The 17,361-nt window shown below is 47.0% G+C and overlaps 1 protein-coding gene across 1 annotated transcript in view; it reads right to left on the bottom strand.

Annotated features, from left to right (window-relative positions):
• The window catches only part of GLIS1 (GLIS family zinc finger 1), a 211,107-nt gene extending 196,469 nt beyond the window's left edge, over positions 1 to 14,638 (bottom strand). Inside the window, exons 1-2 of the mRNA XM_031465161.2 lie at positions 14,582 to 14,638; positions 13,261 to 13,573 (exon numbers count right to left, since the gene is read on the bottom strand). Of these exons, the coding sequence (XP_031321021.1) occupies positions 13,261 to 13,531 (271 nt within the window). The 5' untranslated portion in view covers positions 13,532 to 13,573; positions 14,582 to 14,638. The remainder of the gene's footprint in view (positions 1 to 13,260; positions 13,574 to 14,581) is intronic.
• Positions 14,639 to 17,361: the final 2,723 nt, after the last annotated feature.

Raw genomic sequence — 17,361 nt, 5'->3', positions numbered from 1 at the left:
AATTAATTTAAATTTACATAGCTGTAAGTTCTTCCAATAAGAACACTTACATCACAGGGTAACTGTAAGATTACACAAGATGATCCATTAAAAAAAAAAAAGTTGATCTAGAGTCTTGCAGTGCTTGACAGATGACCACTGCCAGATATTGAAAATGAGGGGGAGGAGGAAGAGGAGGGGGGCCTCTAGCAGCCCCTGAGCCCCCACCTGTTTGGCCAGTATCACACAATGGGAATTTACCTGTCTCCATCACTCCCTTGCAAAGAGATCTGCTGTATTCTGAGTGTACAGCAGCCAGAGCCATTGAGAGAATGAAAGACTGGGGTAAGTGAAAAGGGACAGGTGTGGGGCTGGCACAGGAGAGACTCCAAAGATGTTGCAAAACAAAAACTCTGGACTTTTTATTGCCAGAGACAGGGAGAAAGGGTTTTCCCTCCCAAGAGGAAAGCTTAGACAAGCGGGAATTGACAAAAGGTTCAGGAAAAGGGCTGGCAAAAGTGTCCCCAAGCCCAGGCTGTGTAACCTGCATGGGCTCCCCCAACTGTGCCCTGAAGAAGGATGCGCTACACACCTGTGTTCCTGCCCGACCTCAGAGGCCCAGCAGTCAGCACTACCACATTCCCTGCCCCCGGACCTCACTGATTCTCACCCTAGCCTTGCTAGAGAAGCTACATATTTCCATTTTACAAGCTGGCAAACCAAGGCTCCATGAGATTGTCCAAGGTCACGACGTTCAGACTGGCTGGAGTTTAGGAGTCTGCTTAGGACAGTGAGCCAGGTGATGAGGTGGTGAAGTGAGGTCTGGGGGCCCAGCCAGGCTGGGAGGGAAACTGCAGACACTCACCCACTGCCCCCCCTGCCCCTCCCTCCTCGCTGACTGCGAACTCCATGCAGGGGAGGGCTCTGTCTCTTTGCCCACCACAGTGTCCCAGGGCTCAACCCAATTCCTGGGACACAGTAGCCATTCAACACATATTGATGAATGAACCAATCAACAACCAAACCCAGATGCAGCCCTTCCGTTTTCAGGATACTCCGCCACATGCCATCCCATATGCTCCTGACAACTGACCGGGCAGAGATCACTGTCCAAGGCTGGGACATGGAAAGCCACTTTGGGTTGCTGTCCTAAAAATATGCATGAGGAACTCAGCAGGAGGCCACACCTTGACTGCAGAAGGACAGATTAATTCTGCTGGGGTCCTGCGTTCATTCTCTTCCCTGGTCTTCCCACACTCCCTCTGCAAATCAGAAAAGTGTTCATTATAGACCCTGCTCCAAGGAGCCCACAGTTTCATCGGGAAGGGAGCATCTATAATACCTGACTGTTCAATGGGAGAAAAGTGACAAAGGGCAGTGGAAGATGAAGGAGGGAAATGGTTGGAGGAGGCAGTTTCTTGACCATGACGAATGGGGAAGATTGGACCCAAGGCCAACAGGAAGAGTTCGAGAGGACCTGAGGAAGCCCCAGAGAGGTGGCAAGGTGTGAGAAAGGGTAGGGTCTTGGAGTCAGGCCTCCAGCTGCCACCTACCAGCTCTAGAACCTTAAGCAGGTCATTTAGCCTCTGTGGGTCTCAGTTTTTCTCATCTGTAAAATGGGGATGATGACACTCATCTCCTAAGAAATGAATGGCTTCTGCTCATAGCAGGGCTCAACATATGGCAGTCATCACAGTGCCGCAGAGACCTGCAAGCACGGGGACGTAGGAACAGAACAGGAATGGCATCGGGAGATGAGGAAGTAGAATCCACGTAATTCAGCTGGATAGTAGAGTCTGAATGCAACTTCCAACCCAGTAACCCAGGGATGGGGGAGGGAGGTCTGAGCTTCCTGACCCACCCCATAAACACCTCCCTCCTGCCAGACACCAGAGCCACCACAGGTGAGTGTGTCGGACTGACCCCAGGACCTGTCAGAGTTGCACTGAAGCAGCCCACACCCACCTGAGCAAGGGAGGTAGACAGCTCCTAATCTTCCCCCAACCCTCAGTGAAGCCATGATACCAGCCACTCAGACCTGTGTCCTCCAGTGCTGGGATTATGATCCACTCTCTATAACTCCAAATTCCTTATTCTTTTTTGGAGGAAAGTAATTAGGTTTACTCGTTTATTTTTTTAATGAAGGTACTGGGGATTGAATCCAGGACCTCGTGCATGCTAAGCACACACTCTATCACTGAGTTATATATACCCTACCCCTACTCCCCAAAGTCCTTATTCTTTAATTTCTCCAGAAAAAGAAAAAAGAAGAAAACAAAACAAAACAAAACAAAACAAAACACCAGAGGTAAGGGGATGGGGTACTGCAGTGGAGGGGAGAAACAGCATCAGACCAAGTCAGGCTTGGGGACCTAGGCCCAGCTCTGTCACTCGGAAAGAGCAGTAACAACAGCTCACCTTGTCACATACCTACTATGTGCCAGCCCCAGAGCTAGGTGCTTGAGAGACTTTTCACCTGAATCCCCACATCAATTCCATGAGATAGGCGTTGTCTTCATTTTACAAATGAGGAGAACTGGAGCTCAGAGTCCAGTAAACTTTCCCAAGGTCCAGCAAATCATATAGTCAGGATCTGAACCCAGTTCTGACTCCAAAAGCCACTTTTGCACAAGCAACGTGGCCTCTCTGACTCTTAGTCTTCCCATTGGTTCATAAGGGGATTGAACAAATAATAATGATTTGGGCAGAGCATTACAGTTTACAAAACTCAAACCACAAAGGTACCCAGAGAGGGGCCAGGAAGTCAACAAAATCCCCCCAGGGGCCTATCTAAGCCTAACCTGGAATGGAGATCTGGGGTGTATACACCAATCTCTACCCCAGCAGGGATGTCAAGAGCGGGCTCCTGGCTCTCATTTCCAAGGTGGTTCTTTTTCTTTTTTTTTTAATTGAAGTATAATCAGTTATAATGTGTCAATTTCTGGTGTACAGCATAATGTCTCAGTCATGCATATACATACATATATTCATTTTCATATTCTTTTTCATTAAAGGTATGACAAACTATTGAATATAGTTCTCTGTGCCATACAGAAGAAATTTGTTTTTTATCTATTTTTATATATAGTGGTTAACATTTGCGAATCTCAAACGAGAAATCTGGGTCAGATATGTTGTAACCACCAATATCTGCTCTTTAAACCACAAGATGACACATTAAAGCAGCTAGGACTTTGCCTAGAAGGGAGGGCAGGTGTGTCACTAAGAGTTCCCACGATCTGGGCCAGTGGTTCCAGGACAGCCATCAGGCCACCAGCTCCTCCATCTGGCCCATTGCCTGGCAGCGGCCAAGAAAGGTCTGTGATAAATGAAGCCGATTCCTCCCAAAAAGGAGAGGAATGGGAGGCCCAGAGAGGTGAGAAGGCTTGGCCAATGTCAAGTCAGAGCAGGGCAGACCATGTTGTGAAGAGTCCCAAGATGGTGTGGGAAAGAGAAAAGGGCTCTGCACGTGAGAACTCCTTGTGCATTTACTGGAGTCCCACATGTGCTGAGAGCTTACTGTGAGTTCCATCTTGTAAGAAAAACAAAGACCTAAAACTCAGCTTCTCCCTTTCAGACTACAAGCTCCTAGAGGGTAGAAACTGGGTTGGACTCCATTCTCAACCTTCCTTGACACCCACTTTGAGCCAGGCCCTGAGCTAGGCACATGGGGTGCAGAAATAATGAGACACTGCCCCACCCTCAAGGACACATAAGTAAACGGAAAATTGTCAGAGTGTGACCTGTGCTACAGCAAAAGGATAAGGGTTGTGGGTGCCAGAGCTCTAGCATAACCGGAAGAGGTGGCACCTGAGCTGGGTCTTAAGAATAAGCAGGAGTCAGGTTGGTGAAAAGGAAGAGGAGGAAGGCCCTTCGAAGAGGTTCTGTTTACCAAACATTTACATGGTAGCAATGACAATAATAATCTCAACTTTAACTGAGCATCTTACCATGTGCCAATCTCTATATTTAAGCACTTACACGTATATTAACTCATTTCATCCCTGTAACAGCCTTTTGAGACCATTACTATTATTATCCCCATTTTAAAGATAAGAATATGGAGGCCCAAAGAACCTAATAACTTGCCCAAGATCCCCAAGTTAGTACCCAGAACCAGAATTCAAACCTAGTGGTCCAGTACCATGCCTACGGCCTCAATTAGCACCCTATATGCTTCTCAGATACATACATTGTGCCAGATCTGGTACTGGATGCAAGGGTACGAAGATGAATATTTGAGTATTAACTATTTTACATTCCAAAAATGATTTAAGGAGGCACAAAATTGAATAAAAAGAAGCTCAGAGTGTGTAATGACAGAAGGACAAGTAAAGAGAAAATTCCAGGTCTGAAGCCGCATACGGAGAAGTCCTGCACTGTTAAAGGACAAGCAAACAGGCACCCAGAAGAGATGGAACTGGACCGGCCACGATGCCTTGAATGCCAAATCAAGGGGCTCGTATTTTTTCCACCAGTCGCCGATCTACAAGCCAAGCTGTAATTTCAGGAGAGAGCTTTAAAGCATGTACCAAAGATTGTCTGTAGAACAAATCAATGTCTCTACGATATATGAGTGAGTGGTTGATAAAATACAAATCTATTTTAAAGATCTCTGAAAAGCCCTAGGTATCTTCTCCACCAACAGATACTACAAATATAACCACTATCATGTGGACAAGGGATAGAAATTTTTGTCCTTGTATTATGAAAACTCGGTTACCTCTGCTGTCAGGGATGGGAAGTAACAAAAAGGTTTTAAACAAGGAATTCTTTGGATTCTGGGTCTGGGATTTTTGCCCTCAACCCACTCTATACCCCCACCTCTCCAGCTGGAAATCAACCATCTGAAGGCCCAAGGATGAGCCTAGCCCAGCGAGAAGCTCCAATGCAGAGATATTCTCACAAAGAGAGCTACGTAAGTACAAATGACTGTTTGATCAATCATTGGGCCTCAGCGTGGGATTTGGTTAGAATTAAAGCCATCTGGTGGGGGTGGGGGGGAGGTGGATGGGGGAGGAGACAAGCAGGCGGGAAAATGACCCACCCCCTCCCCCAAAAAGCATTGTTAAAATATAACAGGGGGAAAAACAGTAAAGCCTCTGCTGTTATTTCAGCCTAAGCCACTTAATCCTTCAGCACATAAAGCAACTTATTTTATGACCTTTTCCCTTTAAAAAGTAAATCAGAAGACGCTGCCTTGAATTCAGATATCTCTGAAACACACTACTCATCCCTCCCAGTGAAATATCCTGTTTCATAAACCTTCTTCGAGATACTTGAAACTGCAGATCACTAAATGCCTAGCTTTAGGCATCTGACATTCCAGAGAATTAATATTTAAACTTATTATAGGAAAAAAGAATTGAGTTTGGTTGAAGCATGAAATATTTAATAGTGTCTCCAAATTAGAAACCCTATTTTGTTTCGCACTGGAAATGCCAACGTTATTACCTGGGCTTTGCACTCAAATAAGATAAAATGCAAAGGCGGTCTTGAGATTAAACACACAATTACGGCTGTTTTCTCCAGAGAGAAGGGGAGCGAGACAGGTTTGGGGAGTGGAAGCGATTGAGTTTCATTTTTACGATACACTTAAAATTATATTATCATTCTCTGCCTTGAGGGTTGGATTTGAGAGGGCTGAAGCTACTTAACCACCGAAAACTGTGTCAAGATCGGTGAATCCACAGAGGCCTATTCACCAGCTCGGGGAAACCTTCTACGTCTCGGAATGGGCCCGCTGCTGGGCGAAACCCGGGAACTTTCTTTTCTCGCTAGGACAAAAGTATTAAGTGGTTTGGGATAAAAATTAAGCTTCAATTGACACAGTGGATCCTGGCAGCCTCTGCTGGCACGTGTAATTTATTTACAGGGTTGGAAAGTCGGCAAAATACATCATCAACTCTTACACAAACTTCTACTAGGTATTAAATACCCAAGCCTCAGAGAAGTAATTCATATAGTCCAGCAACGTTCCAAAATAAACCCAATCTCCAGCCCTCCAGAGAGCTTAAAACAGCAAGTGGGATCTGTATTTTTAAAGTTGGGTTTAAAATATTCCCTGGCTTCTTGTTAAAAGCCTTATTTGCCATCTAACCTGTTATTTAAAAACAAAAACAACAATATCTAAAAGTGATCTGGTTGCTAAAAAGACACAAATAGGAAGAGGCTGGGCCACCGTGCAATCAGGCCATCCCTGAGACTTATTCCTACTCTCCCTTTCAGCCCCAGTGTCAATATCCAAAGGCAAAGAAGCCTTGGGCAATAAAGACTCCTACAATTTCAACTTTAGAAGCAGTATGATCCCTCGAGGCTGCGCACACTCACGCACATTCTCCCGCGTGCAAGCCCACAGACACAACCTTCCAGAGGGGGTTGTATGGCTCATTCATCATTTGACACAAAAAATTCATTTCCCACAAACTCTCAAGTCCGCTCTTATCCCTGGCCTGTTCTCTCTCCCAAGGCTTTCTTCATCCCACCAAGCATTTAATAAGAAATAATTATTTAATAGATCCTGAGCCATCATGCCCAGTGAAGCATGCATTCTACACACCAGGCATGGTGGGATCATGAGGAATTCTCTTCAAACAGATGTCTTCAAAAGCTGTGGAAAGGAGACAGCAGCCGGAGACTGGGCAAGGAATCCCCCCAAACTGCCTGAGGCTCAAATACGGACTTGAACCTGTAACCTGTGGAAGGGCAGGGCAGGGGGTGCCGCTGCTTCTGAGAAGGGGCTGCTTTTAGGGGGGCCCTCCATAGTCCTAGAGAGGCCTTGCCCGAGGACCCCATCTCACAACTGGGAACCAGTGTCCTTCCCCCTAATTTCTGCAGCAGAGTAATGGGCAGAGCCCTAACAGAGACAGAGTCTCCCCTTAAAAATCACACTTTGGCCTGTTAGCTGAGACTCAGAAGGCTACTCCGGGGACTGGTTGTCTGGACCAACCTGTGGCCTTCTGCTGCCTCCCCCATGGTTCAGGGCACACTCTTCAGCCACAGTGACCCCTTGCCACTGCTTGGGTTTTAAAGACAGTCTAAAGCACAGGCTTTACAGTCAGACAGAGCTGGGTTCAAATTCCAGGCCCAACAACCTACCACCTATACAGTGAGTCGCTGTGAATTAAATAGCGAGCTCATTATTTGGACATATCACTTAACCTTTCCAAGTCTCATTTCCCCCCTCTGTAAAATTAGAATAATACCTTCCTTCCTCAGAGGGTTATTGGGCATCAAATGCAATCACGGCAATAGAGCAGCAAAGAGTAGGTGCTCGATAAAGGTTAGCTGACCTCCCTCCCTCTTCTGGTTCCTTCTGTGGTCAGCTTCAGTGGTCAAGAGTTCCAAGGAGAGATCAAGTCCAGAAACTGACCTCTTTCCATACCCTAGATCCTTCCCAACCATTCCAGCCGAGTTCATGTGGAATCCTGGAGCATCAAAGCAGAAGGGACAATGCATCATCCCATCGAACTGCTTCCCATTTTACAGATGAGGAAAACGAGACTCAAATCCAAGGGCATGGCCAACGTGCACTGAGGCTGTACAATGGCGCATGTGTTTGCTCCAGACAGGCCCAACCATAACCACCAAATAAATTCAGGCCATACAGGAAATGCATTATTCAGTGAGCGGACTGAAGGTCTCCTCTCAGCGCATCTGACTCAAATGCTGACTTTAAAACACAGCTCGTAATGCTAACACAATCCTCCTCGATCCACCGGAAACCTTCTGAAGGAATAACCCTTTGGAGTTCAGTGGAAGACGGGGAAAAGAAGAAAACAGATGCTTCAAGGGACTTTAAACTCAAAGACCACTGGGTTAGGGTGGTATTTTCTCCACCCCACCCCACCCCAGGCCTCTGTTTTCTTTCAGTTTGTTATAAATAAGGCTTTAGGAGACCAAAGCAGCCACAAAACTCACTCCCCGCTCCTTTCTGCTTTCCTTAACTCAGTAACTCAGCTATCAGTCCCGGACTTTGCTTCTAATGCTGAAAGCGTTTTTTTTTTTTTTTCCCCTCATTGTAAACTATTAATTCGGGCAACGGCTGTTGATAAACAAGAAGTCCGTTTTTAAACTGCTAGAATCATTAGCACAGGAAAGGCGAGCAGCACAAATATTTCAGGAGTTTGCTCTTTTTTCCTGGCCCTGGTATTACAGCTGGGCTTTCTGCATGTTGCAGTTGAATTTTTCAAAGCCCATGGCAGAACTTGTTTCATTTCTTCTCCCTCTTGAATCGAATGTCTTTGTTTCTTTAATTGCAAAAATAAACTACCCCCTACTAAAAGAAACAACACAAGTCTCTAAGTCCAAACTAAATGCAACTAAAATCTGTATTAGGAAAAAAAATTAGCAAACCACTCATTATAATTTAACTTTCAATAATCATCATATACATAAGGTACGGTTGTATCTCCACATCAGCTTCAAAACAAGGACTATTTTTGCAGGAAAAAACTGAGAAAAGGAAGGGAAATGATCCTCTCTATGCAAAATCCATGTTAGCGACAGTCGCTGGTCAATTTACAAATAAAGTTGGTATTTGTTTGTTGTTGTTGTTTTTTTTTTTCTAATTCTTTCCAAAAGAAGGATTGAAAACCCTATTTCAAACTTTAGTTTCTCCCCTTTTCTAGGATGCTGGCCAAACTCCACAAAATAAAACCAAAGAAAATGATGATAATTATGGAACATTCAGAACAAAGAATATATTTTTTTAAATGATTCATTGTGCACTTATGCCCGTAATGGGATTTTAACGCACTATAAAAATAAGTGTGCCGGCTCACTTAGCTTCTCACGCAAATGTAGCACAGGGAGATGAGTAACTCAAAGATGGGGAGAGTTTTTGTTTTTGTTTTTTTCAGAAGTATGAAGGAAAACCACGGCATATAAAGTAACCTATATTTTTTAATCACAGAGCAACACAGTTTATCCATATGACTGCACAGCTAAGACAGTCCTGAGACCTCAGCCCAGCTGGGCACGACAGGTAAGCGACTCAAACAACTCAGCCTACATGAAGCTACGATGTCATGCGATGGTCCCTTTCCATTTTGCACGCCAAGTCTTAGCAGCTTCTACAGAGCTTGGGACGCAGGAAGCGAAGAGAAGTTCTAGCTACACAAGACTGTTAGGGAATCTTTGGGAATAATATTTCCACTACATGTCTATAGAAGATTTGTCAGATACATAATTCTTAAAACTGTAGACGCAACATGTTGCTATCTCATCTGTGTCCTCACACACATACATGCTTCTCTTTGTCTCACTGAGCCTGACATTTGGCCAGCAGGTTTTTCTCCCCCTTATTTGAAACCTCAAGCACTGAAAAAATTTGGATCTGATTATTTCCGGATCACAGGACCAGCACTTTAAAATGGATGAAATGCAAGCAAATTGCCCACTAGAGCCGGAGGGGGTAGATGCTTTCAAAATAACTCATACCTTTCTATTACGGATGCGCTAGGCCCTCCAAGGCCTCCCCAGAATATCACGGTGGCATCTGATTCAAATGAAGAAACTCTACCAGGTAATGTCACCAAAACCATCCTGTCTTACTCTCCACCACCACCAGCCCCTAATGCCCCTACACACAATCTACAATAGCTTTCTTTTTTGTTTTCCTTTTTAAGCAAAAAATATATATATGCTAGCTTCTTTTTTTAAAAGTTGCAAGATTGACTACTTTTTAGCATTTATTGCCACGTGTTGACGGTTGTTTACTGATGGCAGAGTCCAAATTTGTTATTATTATCAGCCTCCTTTTTATTGCCAGGACGTATCCCATCTCAGCACACGGTGAAAAGGGCCCAGTGAGTCGCTGAGAATTAAATAGTGAGCTCATTATCTGGTTTGGTCTGGAAGCAGCAATTCTGGTCAAATGGAATCATCTGGTAAACTAAGCTGTTTCCTAACGATGGCACAGAGGCTAGTGACCAACTGTTGAAGATTTGACACAGAAGAAATACTAAAAGCAAAAATATGTTAGATTTTCTGAGAATGTTCAGGAGACCATCATGAACTCCAGCTCTCAGCTGCCAACACACACATGGTTCAAAGTACAAGTCGTGGACCCAGAATCAAAATTTGGAACAGGAAGCCTTAGAAGCTGCAACTTACTGTCTGTAGCTTCGAGCACATCCTTGAACTTTAATGCCTTCATCTATAAAATGGGAATCACAGTAATAAGGGCCAGTAGCTGCCCGGTAATTTACAGACTGCAAAGCGCTTCTCCATCTGTCCCCTCAGAACAGCTCACAAGGTAGGCAGAGCTCAGCTGGAGTGGGGGCAGATGAGGGAATGTGCGGGGACACACACTGAAAACTGCAAAGCACTGTGCACAGGGGATGAGCATCACTGGGACATCGCCACAAAGCTGACCGGCTCCATCAAGCCCAGATGTTTACCTTCTTTCTTTGTCAGGACTTTCAAAAGCAGAACATCGAGTGTTTAATAATAAGAAAGAAAAAAATGCAGCATCTGGTAATTTGGCCTTTTTAGCTGTTTGGAATCTAGATAAACGGGACTCTGCCATAAACAGATTGTGATTCTTATTGTAAATGATGACAACGTTAGTCCATGATGTTGCACCGTTCCCAGTGCCTCCTAATTCTAGAGCTGGAAACACAGAGGACCCCAACATTACAGATCGCTGCTGGATTCAAGAGCTTACTCCCTTCCTCGGCTTAGGGTCTGCCCGAAGCAGAAGGCAGATCACCTGAAACCTGATTCCAAACCAAGCAATATTGTCTTCTCTCCGGTCACTGGGCAGCAGTGGCCACAAAAGACCTGAAGCTTGGCTCCTCTCAGCTTCCCCTGGCTAGTGCACCAGAGTTAAAGTGCTTAAAGTCAACATTTAAAAAAATCAAATCTCTCTCCCTCCGCACACTACGCTCTTTATCTGAAGTATCACTGACCCTAACATGGTGCCCTGCAGTGACCCCTTCTACCTTTCACGTTTATGAAGCATTCTTACAACAATTGTTTCATTTTCCCTTGGGAGGTAAGCATTATTACCACTCGTGCAAATAAAAAACCAGAGGTTGATAAAGTTAAACACATTACAAAAGTAATCCCCAAAATAACCAGGCACTGACACGGCCCTTTCACACTCGAACGCTAACTCTCTCCTCAGTCTTTCCAAGTAAGCCTCATGGTAGATTTACAAATGAGGAAACTAAGGCTCAAAGAGTGAAATAAATTTCCTCAGGTCCCACAGATCCTAGGTGGCAGAGTCTTGCAATTTCCAGCACAGTTAATAGATATTTTTCAATTGGTATTCTTATCTGTCTGTTTCCAATAAGCCTGAGACTTAAGCTAGACACCAAACATTCAAAGGGTTACAAAGTCTACGAAATATTTGGGTGGGAATAGGGGAAGTAAGAAGGTTTCCTTTATGGCCTTTTTAAGAAGGCTGCCCAGCTCTGGTTTTGTCTCAGACCACTGGGGGGCCTGACTGTGGGGAAGAATTTGCCTAGAGGGACAGAGCCCAGGTCCATCAGCAATGGGCTGGCCAGAGACCCACACCCAGCAGGCTTCAGTTTCCTCATCTTTTAAATGGGTGTGACAAATCCTACCCCAACAGCCACATTGGAGGCTGTGAAGAAAAGTTAGAAGCCTCTTACAAAAAGCTTAGTCAGTACAACCATCTTAAGGCACAAAGAAAGAGGTGCTTCCTCCCATTCTTTTATCCTCCTCTGCCCTTTCCAAATACAATCCTGATTGAAAGACCTCATATTTCAGACATTGGGTGTTTATGGATAAAAATAATTGGGATCTGGGGGAATGGAAGAAGGAAGGTGGTACACAGCGCATCTAGATGAAAAGTCTCTAACCACCGCTTGGAACAAAGGCTGTGTTTGGCAAAGTCATTCACTAGGTCTGCAGAGAACTGGATCTTCAGTTGACAGCTATTTTTTTTAAATAGAAAATGTTTCAGGAGGGTATCTGTTTAAGGGAGAATTGTTTATGGAGGGGGGCAAGCGAGGGAGCTCAGGGCAGCAAATATTATTCATGTCTTACTGCACAGCCCTCCTCTCTCCCTAGTAAATGAGAACCTTGCGTGTGTGTTCCAGCAATAATACTCTAAAGGCATTTTTTCTATATCTGTCCTTTAAAAAGAAAACCTCTACCTCTTGGACAAGAGACTGACATTTAAAACAACTAGACAATGCTCTCCTACAAAGTCAGGTGTTTTCATTAAAAAGAAAAAAAACTGCATTTATTTCATTTGACCAGTCTTTGAATTGAGTTGTTCCTCCCCCTCCCCCAGAAGGAGTTCTCATCTCTAAAAGCAAGCCGCCCTACCTTTTCTAAGTTGCTGCAGCTAATTGATGCTAAAGCAGTGAAGCTTACAGAGCCATAAAACAAACATTTTGTCCTCCTTAATAATCAGCTGGAAATAGAACCAAGAGATCCCAAATACTAAAATAATAAAATCCCAAAGCTTTAGTTTCTCCCAGGAGAAAGAAGGTGACACAGTACTTCAACAATTTCCCCAATTTCTGGTTAATTATCTGTCAGCGTGAAACTTATAAATAATGGCTCAATAATAATTAACTGCGATGAGAAGAGCATGTTCATGAGAATCCAGCCTCATAGCTGACTTTGACCCATTAATTACACTGCAGCCTGTACCTTACACCCAAGAGCCTCACTGGGTAGAGGAAGGGTACTGCAAACCAACTTTTGACCAAAGACTATCCTTCTGAAGCATCAAGTACAGAACAGCCATTGTTAAAGTCAGGACTTGACTCAGGCTAGATTATAGATTCATAAAACGTTCCATCAGGAATCCAGAAATCATCTGGTATAATTAATCCCTTACTTGACAGATGGGGAAACCGAGGTCCCAAGAGGGGAGGGTCTTGCTGAAGTCTTCTGGTTTTTGTTACTGAGGGAGACTGGAATACTTCAAAGTATGCCTTTTGTAGGCTCAGAGATAGACATACTCGAGTTGCTACTCACCCTAATTTATAATAGGATTTTGACAAGTTTCACACAACTTTTATCAGAAACATACAGAAGCAAAATTATGTAATCTGAGCTTTCTATACACACATCTCCCCTAAAATAGGCTTACTGAGTTTAAATTAGATGCTTCCTTAACAGTCATGGTTTCAGAATGACCAGCGAGTCGCAAACAACTAGAGAGAAACTGATGAACTCAGGACAAAGTTCTACCAAGTTCCTGGGAGGATTCTGACAAAGGCCTGCGATGGAAACGTCAGGCAGCTCGAGTCCCTCCACACCCGCCGCCAGGCACGTTGGCGGGGGCAGACTTACCCTTCCCGGCGGCGGCGGCGGCGGCGGCGGAGGCCTTGGACGGACCGTAGTCTCGGGGGCTCCGGGGCCGAAGGAGGTCGTGGGCGCGCGGTGGCGCGGGAGGCCGGGGCAGCAAGTCACGCGGACCTCCATCCCCGCACCCCCCGCCGCTCACGGTGACCCTGAAGGCCATGTGCGGGCCAAGGCCAGCGGGCCCCCGGATGGGACCAGGAGCGCCGGGGGCCTCCTTTGGCCTCTTGTCTGAGTGCGCCTCGGCCACCTCGCAGTGCATGGCGCCGGGGCGGGGCGCACCGTTGGAGGTCGCTCAGGGTTCCTGGGGAGGGGAGAAAGCACAAGCGCGTCAGAACGAGCGGAGCGGTCCCCTTCTAGTCCCGGGGCCGAGATTTGAGCAGGTCACCATCCTCGGTTTACTCGTCGTCTCTAAAACGGGTTAGCGCCACCACACTCCCCTAACCTGAGAAACCTACCTGATCCACGTAAAAGCCCCTTCCAGGGCGCAGGAGCGGCTGGCACGTCTTTCCCTGGCTTGTGGAGGACTCGGCCACCCAATCAGCCTCCACCGCCCTCTTTGGACGAATGGGGAAACTGAGGCCCCGAGAAGGGAGAGCGCCTGTGCGCGTCACCCAGTGAGAGACGGAGAGTGCAGCAACCAGAGATTCCTCGGGCAGGGCTCTGGCGAAGCCGCAGAGACTGCTCCGGTCGGGTCACGGGCTGCACGCCTCACCTCGTGGGCGCTGTGAGAACCAGTTGCGCACAGGGACCGCGGACTGCGCACACACGGGCCAGGGCGCAGACCCTCTTTGATTCCCCACCCCCCACCCCCCAAGCCCTGAAAGTGGGAGTCGGAGGATGGACGCTCACTCGTGCGACTCCAACCCATTACAGGCACTAAGACACGCACACTCCCACGCGCAGTTGAGAAAATGAACCAATCGCGCGTGCAAACTCGCACAAAGTCAGTAGCCCATGCACGTCAGCTCCCACGCACACCACGCACGCTGCAAATGCACACTTGGGGACACGGCGTGTCACACATACTACCCTCATTCACCCGCTCAGACTCTCAGCAACACTAACAGCCGCAGTCTCATACTCCACATGCGCGCGCGCTGGGTGCCCTCCACAGAGCCTCGGGCCTTCCATCACCCCTCCTGGAAAAGGGCCCCGGGCCCCCAGTCTCTCTTTTCCCCTCGCGTTGCCCGCACCATCCCAAAACTCCTCAATTACAACGTCCCTGGGACACCAGCCTCGGATGTCGGGCCGGGCGACCGCCCCCTTCCCGGCTGCCGGCCGCGCCCCATCTCACCTCTCCCCGGCTCACCTCGCTCGGACCGCTGCAACTCGCTCGCGGGGCGCAAGGCTCCGCGCGCCTCCACTGGCGCCGCAGCCCCCACAGCCGCCGCGTCCAGCGGGGCGGCACCCCGGGGCGGGGGCGGGGCCGAGGCCTACCTGACAGCCGCTCCAGCCACTGGCTCGCTGCGGCCGCCCCGCCGAGGCCAATCGCGGCGCGAGGGAGGGGCCTCCGCGCCTTGGGGTCGGGGCCAGCCGGGCGCTAGGCTGGGCTGAGGGTTTGACAGGCGGCGGCCGGTGGCAGCCGGCGGTGCTCCGTGCTGCCCGGTCCCCCTCCGCGGCTGCCGATCATGGCGGGGCGGCGCCGCGGGCGGGAGAGCCTGGGCACGGTCTCCGGGGCTGGGCCGGCCAGGGTAGCGGAGCCCACTGGGTGTCAGGAGAGCCGACCCCAACCTGGCTCTTCTTTCCCAGTGGCCTTTACCAGTGGCTGAGGTAGGACCCTTCCTCTGTCAGGTTCAGTTTTCTCCCCGTCAGATGGGACCAGACAATCCTGCTAACGTGGAGGCAGTGGATGTGAAAGTGCTTTCAAATTTTCCTGCAGAATCCAACCCGCTCACTCCGGAGCTCCCACACATTTCACAGCGGTCTGCAGCGAAGTTGGGCCCCGAACCCAGAGCTTTCGAATCACTTTTCTTATGTTTTTGCAGTGTTTTTCACCGAAAAGAAACCAGGCTAGAGGGTCTCATTCCTAAGTTAAAAGACAAACAAAAATAGATACTTGGATCGCAACTAAAAAATACTCCAATTGAATCTGTGAATCTGTCTGGGGTTAGGGTCCCAACACCCCAATTTTTCGCTACCTCCCACAAGATCCCTACAGCCCTGGGGGCTGAGACCCACTCCTCCAAGTTCCTCCAGGGTCTGGATCCTGTTCCCCTGTATTCTGAGCTCCCCTCACAGACAGCAGTGTCCCAGCGAGCTCTGCCCAATGGACGAAGAACAAGACTTCTGGGAGACTGGAAACGGTAGCTCAGTTTCCTTCCATGAGCCTCAGTTTACTCCAGTGTAAAATGGGGCTATTCACCCAGGCCAGGCCTATCTTCCAAGGCTATTGGAGGCCCCAGCCAGGCCCTTAAGATGGTCCCTGCATTTCGTGTTGGCCTGCGCCACTCTACACTGTTGGCTGGTGAACTGGGCCCACTCCGAGGGCCCTGCCTGGCTCCCCAGTCTGTAGAGAGGGGTCTGGTCTCTTTGACCTTGGTCTCTAATTGAAAAATGTATGTGGAGCCCCTCCCTACTACACAGTAGGCAAGGTCTCACAACACAGGGTAAGAGACCTCAAGCAGCATCCTCGGATTCTTGGAAAACCAGGATTTTAGAATTACAGAATCCTAAAATCTGATTTCCTATCATTGATTAAATATAGCATCTTCCAGTTAGAGAGCCATCATGGTGAGAAGGACCTGGAGATTTAGTTAGACCCACCCCTACGTTCAGAGGTGAGAGGATGTGACTGGCCCACAGTGGCAGAGCCGGCCCTGGAATCCAGGCTTCCTGACTCCCAGTCCAGTGCTCTTCTTCCTATACCAGCCATCATGCCCCTAATAGTTACAGGATGTCAGCCAACCCCACCCATTACACACAGGCCAAGGGCAATGGGCTGCATAGGGCATCACAAGGGTCTTGCCTCCATCCAGGGGTTTGGACTGGAGATTACTGCTGCTTTTATGGCAGGAGGGTAAGAGGTAAAAAAGAGTAGGAGTAGCTCACCAACCCGTCCAGTGCACCACCAAGTGATCCTCCCTCATCCCCTCACTCTTCTGTAGGGGTATAAGCATATATTTAGCAAATGGTTGAGCCAAAAATAGACATCTCGAAGTTTAGGGTCTCCTGTGTCCTGGAGACATGAGGAAGGAGAAGGAATAGAGGTAATGGCTGTTTCACTGCTTCCCCTACCTCCATTTCTTGCTGCAAAAGAAGAATTAACATTCACTGGTGAACTGACTAGGTGCCGTGTACTATGGCTGACAGTCTCCATAGGTAATTTCATTTAATCCTGACAACTCTGAGAAAAAGAGGTTATCCTTCCCATTTTATAGGTGAGAGAATAAAAGCTCAAAAGTAAGTGAGTTACCAAAGTTCTCACAATCAAAAGTGCTGCCTCCCATATATCTACAGCCAACTGATTTTTGATATGAGCACCAAAACCACTCACTGAGGAAAGAATAGTCTCTTCAACAAATGGTGCTATGACAACTGGATATCTACATGCAAAAGAATAAAGTTGGACCCCTATCTCAAACCATATACAAAAAGCGGCTCAAAATGGATCAATATCCTAATATAGGAGCTGAAACCATAAAACATTTAGAAGAAAACATAGGGGTAATCTTTGTGACCTTGGATTTGGCAATGGATTCTTAGATGTGACACCAAAAACACAAGCATCAAAAGAAAAATTAAATTGGACTTCATCAAAATTAAAACCTTTTGTGCATCAAAGGACATTATGAGGATAGTGAAAAGACAACCTATAGAATGGGAGAAAAATATCTGCAAATCATACAACTGAGAAGACTCTAGTATCTAGAATATATAAAGAACTCTTACAACTCAACAACAACAACAAAAAACCCAATCCAAAAAATGGGCAAAGGGCTTGAATAGATACCTCTGCAAAGAAGATATACAAATACAAATGGCCAACAAGTACATACATGAAAAGATGCTCAACATTATTAGTCACTAGGGAATGCAAATCAGAACCACAGTGAGATGTCACTTCATACTAATTAGGATGTCTACAATTTA

This window comes from Camelus dromedarius, chromosome 14, assembly GCF_036321535.1.
Source record: "Camelus dromedarius isolate mCamDro1 chromosome 14, mCamDro1.pat, whole genome shotgun sequence".
NCBI classification, from domain to species: domain Eukaryota; kingdom Metazoa; phylum Chordata; class Mammalia; order Artiodactyla; family Camelidae; genus Camelus; species Camelus dromedarius.
This window is presented reverse-complemented; position numbering and strand designations above follow the sequence as displayed.